The 6000-nt window shown below is 45.6% G+C and overlaps 1 protein-coding gene across 1 annotated transcript in view; it reads right to left on the bottom strand.

Annotated features, from left to right (window-relative positions):
- Positions 1 to 2844: 2844 nt before the first annotated feature.
- Positions 2845 to 6000, bottom strand: part of GALNT17 (polypeptide N-acetylgalactosaminyltransferase 17) — a 446071-nt gene continuing 442915 nt past the window's right edge. The window contains exon 11 of the mRNA XM_021007062.2: positions 2845 to 5086. Within this exon, the coding sequence (XP_020862721.1) occupies positions 4964 to 5086 (123 nt within the window). The 3' untranslated portion in view covers positions 2845 to 4963. The remainder of the gene's footprint in view (positions 5087 to 6000) is intronic.

Raw genomic sequence — 6000 nt, 5'->3', positions numbered from 1 at the left:
TGGAGACTGGAGATTATTGTTGTATGTGAGGGGCAGAGAAAAAGCCAGTTTGCCTGGACTGAGGAGTGTGGGAGGGGGAGTAATATATAGTGAGCTTGGAAAGATAGTTTGGGCCAAATTGGGACAAGCTTTAAAACATCACATAAGAGATTTTAAATTTACCCAGGAGTTAATCAGGAGTCACTGGAGTTCATGGTCATTTTGGGCAGCTGAGTAAAAGGTTGATTAGAATGAGAAGAAACTTGAAAAGGGGAGACCAGCTAGGAGGCCACCGTAATATTCCAGGTTAGAAGATCTGAATTAGGGTGGTGATTATGTGAGCAAAGAAAAAGGTTTGGATGGGAGGGCTACGGTGGAAATAGAAAATGGAAGATTTGGCAACTGATTGGATATGTGGGGTGACGGAGAGCAGGGGTTCAAGGATGGCATCAAAGGCCCAAACTTAGGAGACAAGAAGAATGGTGTTGTTCCTGACAGAAACAACATTTGGTAGAGGGGTGAGTATTTTGGGAGAAAGATAATGAGTTCTGTTTTCAACATGTTGACTTTGAGATATCTCTAAGATATCCAGTTTGAGATGGAGGAGACTTGGGTATCTTAAAGGACAATAAGGGAAGAAATCAACAGAAAGGGAGAGACTGAAGATCAGAGAGGGGGTGGGAATGTTTCAGGAGATAGTCTTCTGAGGATACAGCCAGGGATGGGATCAAGGGCACATGGAGATGGGGTGGTCTTGGTAAGAAGGGCTACGTCTTTATCAGAAACTGGAGGAAAGGAGGGTAGATTAGGGATTTTAAGATGAAGAGAAAGACAGAAGAAAGAGCTTTTGATGAACGGCCTCATTTATCTCAGTAAACTAGGAAGTGAGGTCTTTAGCTGAGAGGGGAAGGTGGAGGAGAAGGTATGGGAAACTTAAGGAGTCACAGTAATAGCTCATCCATCAACGGGAAGAGAACAGTGGAGGTTAAATATTAAAATCAGTCACCTGATTTCCTCCAACTTCTTTCAGCAGTATGTGGGTAAAAGTTGAGGAGGTGGATGGATGGTGGGCACAATCCAGGATTGGGATTTTGTGAGGGAGGAACAGTGATATCACAAGCAGAGGGCAAGGAATTTGAGAGTAGAATATAATGTGGAGTTAGGTTTGATTACTTTGGAGTTGAGATTGGTAATTGAGGAAAGTAATGACCTAACAAGGTTCTGCTTAGTGACTAATTCTGGCTGAGGTTCAGGGGAGGTCATGGGATCTCAGGATTTGGAGGAGCTAGGAGATTAGAGTGTTGGAGGGAGCATTATCATGCATGCTGAAGTCTCTAATGTAAGGGAAGTTATTGGAGAGAAAAGGGAGACAGTGAGGTATTGGAATGACCTGAGGTAGATAGACCACAATGAATAATCAATCAACAACCTTTTATTAAGTACTTACTATATGCCAGGCACTGTGATCGGTGCTGAGAATACAATACAAAAATGGGAAAAAATCCCTTTTAAAGAGTTCGATCAGTGTAGGGTGAAAAATGTTAATAGAGTGTATTTTAAATAATAGGTTTCTGAGTGATGGTAGCAAAGGGAATCTGGAATTGGGAGTGTGGAGCAAAGAAGATCCCAACTCTCCTTTTTTGTTGGGGCATGTGAGAGAAGGTATAGCCAGTGCTAAAGAGAAAGGCCAGGGATGCAGCATCATTTGGGGGGAGCTAGGTTTCTATGAGAACAATAGAAAGAGTATGAAAGGAAGAGGTCTAGAATTAAGGAATATGTATTCATGATGGAATGGGAATTTCAGAGGGCACAATGGAAGATCTGGGCAGAATTAGAATGGGATGGGTATGGTAGGGTTGAGAAAGATGGTGATGAGAGAAGAGGGGCTTGGGGATAATTTTACTCCTTGGTAGTCAATGATTGAACAATACAGGGGTAAGGAGTTTGCTAATGATAGGGGAAATCGTGCATAGCTGAAGAATTGGAATATTCACAGTCTTCATGAAGTAGTTAGCAGGACTAAGGCCTGATTTATTGTGGGTGGCAGGTCTGGTAAGGACACAGGTGTATAGGGATGTTTGCTGGGTACTTTGGGTGGGGGGAGGGGCAGTATGGTATTGTGGGGATGGAGTTGGGGGGAGGGAAGGTATGGGAAAGTCCTCCACATCTTTGCTTGAGTTCTCTGTATTTCCCCCCCATTCCTGCTTTGCTGCCTATTCTACAAGATTAGGGAGGTGGGCCCCCTGAGTAGACTCACCATTCGTTAGTCAAAGTGGTGACGTACCACTCACTGTATTATGCACCCACACACCCCCTCTTCCAGGAGAAGAGGAAGGGAAGACACATTTATTCATTGCTTACTGTGGGCTAGACATGTACTAAGTGATTTACAAAGACTTCATTTGGTCCTCACAACAACCACATGAGGTAGGTGGTATTATGATCCCCATTTTACAGTTGACGAAATCGAAGCAGAGGTAGATGATTTGCTGAAAGTCAAACATGTATGTGTCTGAGGTGGGATTTGAATTGAGCTCTGAGCTTAGCATTCTATCTACTGGACCACCCAGCCCTATTTACTCCTAAGGCCACATGAGTTATAAGTGTCAGACATGGGATTTGAACTTTCTAACTCCAGGCCCACGATTCTTTCCACTGCATCGTGGTTTTTCATGGCATTTCTCTTGTTCTACTTGTATTTTACTAAATCTTTTCCATTTCATTTCCTCACTACCCCATGCCCAGATCATAGTGGTCATTCCTATGCCAGGGAATTGAATTTAATTGAATTGACAGGCAATTTGCCCCACTCCTTGCCTACCACCAATAAGCAGGATAAGCAGGAGGGTATACCCAAGATACAAACTCCAGTCACACTTGATTTTGGTATGTGCTAAAACAGGTTTATTTCACAAGGGATGATGCAACAGCTAATAAGAAAGAGTCCAACTCTACCCTGAATGCCTCACTTGGCAATTCAGGTCTTCTACAGGGATGCAATTCCTGGGGTGGGGAAAACAGAGCAAAGAGAATGAAGAGGTGGGGAACTGGATACTAAGGGGTCCTGTCAAGCCTGAGGCTGTCATCAGCTTTCTCCACATTGTCAGGTAACAAGAGGGGACTTGTATTTCCATCCAGTCAAATGTGGCCTTGGGTGGGGAGCCTTCACCCACCCAAACCCTGCCTCAAGTGTCCTTGTCCCAAGCCAGGTGAAAAGGTGAAGCAGCAAACCCAGCGGCACTTAGACCTACATATCCTAAACACACACGCACACATACACACACACACGCGCACACATACACGCACACACACACACACATCCACGCACATGCAGACACACAGAGGCATACAAACACACACACACACACACACACACACACACACACACACACACACACACACACACATATATATATATTAACTTTAATTTATAAGTGTACCCTAACCAGAGGGCATCAGAAAAATTATTACTCCTAAGACAGGAAATCACTGCCTTCTCCATCCTCAGCAGAGTTTGGGATGGAAGTATAGACACAGGCATAAAATAGCTTTAGTATGCACAGCCTGTAGTCCCATGGTCTCTTATGGGGCTGCTGTATAGGCCCTAGCCCCAGGGTTCTGGGATAAAGTCTGAGCACCAGATCCTGAGGTCCCTGAGGGCACATGGGAAACTGAGGTCTCCAGTTTTCTCTCGGTGGGTCAGGTTCCAGATAGCAGAGCAGGTTATGATGAGCCAGGACTCCTCTCTCACAGTGGGGATATAGAGCTGCCCTCTCCTCCTCTTCCTCCAGAACATATAGAAACACTCAGCCAGAGTTACTGCTCAGCAAACATGTGGAGCATTACAGTTTGATTGCCTCTGAGTAACTGAGACCCAATGATGTGGGCTTTTCAAAGCTGATTTCTCCTTCTCCCACCCAAGTTAACACAAGAAATATCTTTTTTCATCTGTCACCAGCTGGCTTTTTTACTTCCAAGAAGGAGGGGCTAAAAAGCCACAACAAACAAGGGGAGGCCCAGCTTGGCAGAACCCATGTGGTGAGCTTTTACTCTGTAAGCTCCCAGAATCCCTGGCTTCCTTCTGGCCATGTGTTTGGGGCTAGGTCATACTGAATGGCCGCGTGTCTGGGTGGGCTCTGGAAACATCCATCAGAAGCTGGGCCAAGTAGCAGAGATAGATACCATTTGGAAGGGCTTTATAGAGAAGGAGCATTTGGGGACAAGGATGTATTTCAGGACCAAGGCCAGCTGAAGGCCCTGGTTTCTTCCCTAGGGTAGAGATGAGGCATAACAGATTAGAGAGTGGCTTAGCATCTTTCTTCCAGAGAGGCTGAGGAGCAGAGACCAAAGCTGCCTACCACGTTCACAATAAAGGTGGAATTTAGCTCCTACAGCAAAATACTTAAAAGAGAAGTGATATAAGCAATTGGTCCAAAGGAAAAAATGTTCTTTGTCTCTTTGGATTGTGTGTGTGTGTTTGTGTGTGTGTTTGTGTGTGTGTGTGTGTGTGTGTGTGTGTGTGCATGCTGGTAGAAGGGAGAAAAGAGAAGGAGAAATAAGGGGCTGATGGGGCAGTTTCTTTCCTTTGAATTATCAGCATCCCTGGCCGATAACACAGCAGCAGTTTTCTGAGAGCTGAGAGTAAGGATGCTTTCCTAGATCAAGGGTGAGATGCCCCAGTGAGTGATTCTGAGCAAGCCCATCCAGGGATTGTCTGGTGCAGGTGGGCTCCCTCCAAAAGAAGCTTCATTGTTTGATGAGACTCCAAGAAGGAGGCAGAATGAGGCAGGGACTGGATTCCCCTCCCCCCAGCTTCCCTACCCATGAGAGATGAAGTGGCCCCACAGAAGACCCCAGAATGCCAACAAAGCCCCTGCATGGCCCTTGATTTCTCTCCCACTCTGGAAGAGATACATGCTCTCAAAGAGAGCATGGGGGAGCCAAGGCAGGTTCCGGAGGGCAGGGCTCCCCAGCTTCCCCTTCTCTATTTGATGAAGTTTTTAATTGTCCACCTTTGCCCTGTGCAGCTGCGGAGAATAAGGTCGATGCTGGGCCGGCTCTCGACTTCAAGGCAGCGGCCTGTCCCCTTATTCATGATTGCTCCATTCTGCAGAGAGAGACAGAGACAGAGAGAGAGAGAGAAAGAGAAAGAGGAGAGAGAGAGAGAGAGAGAGAGAGAGAGAGAGAGAGAGAGAGAGAGAGAGAGAGAGAGAGAGAGAGAGAGAGGAGAGAAAGAGGAGAGAGAGAGAGAGAGAGAGAGAGAGAGAGAGAGAGAGAAAGAGAAGAGAAAGAGAAGAGAGAGAGAAAGAGAGAGAGAAGAGAGAGAGAGAGAAAGAGAAGAGAGAGAGAGAGAGAAAGAGAGAGAGAAGAGAGAGAGAGAAAGAGAGAGAGAAGAAGAAGAGGAGGAAGAAGAAGAAGAAGAAGGAAGAGGAGGAGGAGGAGGAGAGGGGGAGAAACAGACAAAGAAAGAGAGAGGAAGAAAGAGAGATGAAGTGAAATAGAGGGAGAAGACAGAGAGAGAGACAGGGGGAAAGAGAAGGAGGAGGGAGGGAGAGAAAGAGAGAGAGACAGAGAAGAGGGGTGAAAAGGAGGAAAAGAGAGAGATAGAAAGGAGAACCATACGCTTAGCAACAGTATGCGAGGAGATGGCTAACCTCCCCACATAATTTACACAAAGAATCGATGTCAGAGTCGTGACCCTGTATTGCCATCATGCTGGTTTCCTAGGGGCTTGTTTCCTGAGCCCAGAGCTGAGTTATCTACTCACTCATTCCTCACCAGCATCAGGATTTTTTAAAAAGAGTTTTTTATTGATGGCCTTTATTTTTGTCTCACCAGGATTTTCCCCTGCATTCCCCCCACCCTCCGATTGCCATCCCTTCTAACAAAGAATTTCTAGCTTTTTAAAAATGTGGTATCCAGAAGTGGACCCAGACTGAAAGCTGAATGGAATACTAATACATTGAAAATGATTCTCCCAGGATGATGACTCATCATGATGCAGAGAAGGAAAAAAAGGCT

This window comes from Phascolarctos cinereus, unplaced genomic scaffold (genome assembly GCF_003287225.1).
Source record: "Phascolarctos cinereus isolate Bilbo 61053 unplaced genomic scaffold, phaCin_HiC Scaffold_5;HRSCAF=322, whole genome shotgun sequence".
Lineage (NCBI taxonomy): Eukaryota > Metazoa > Chordata > Mammalia > Diprotodontia > Phascolarctidae > Phascolarctos > Phascolarctos cinereus.
This window is presented reverse-complemented; position numbering and strand designations above follow the sequence as displayed.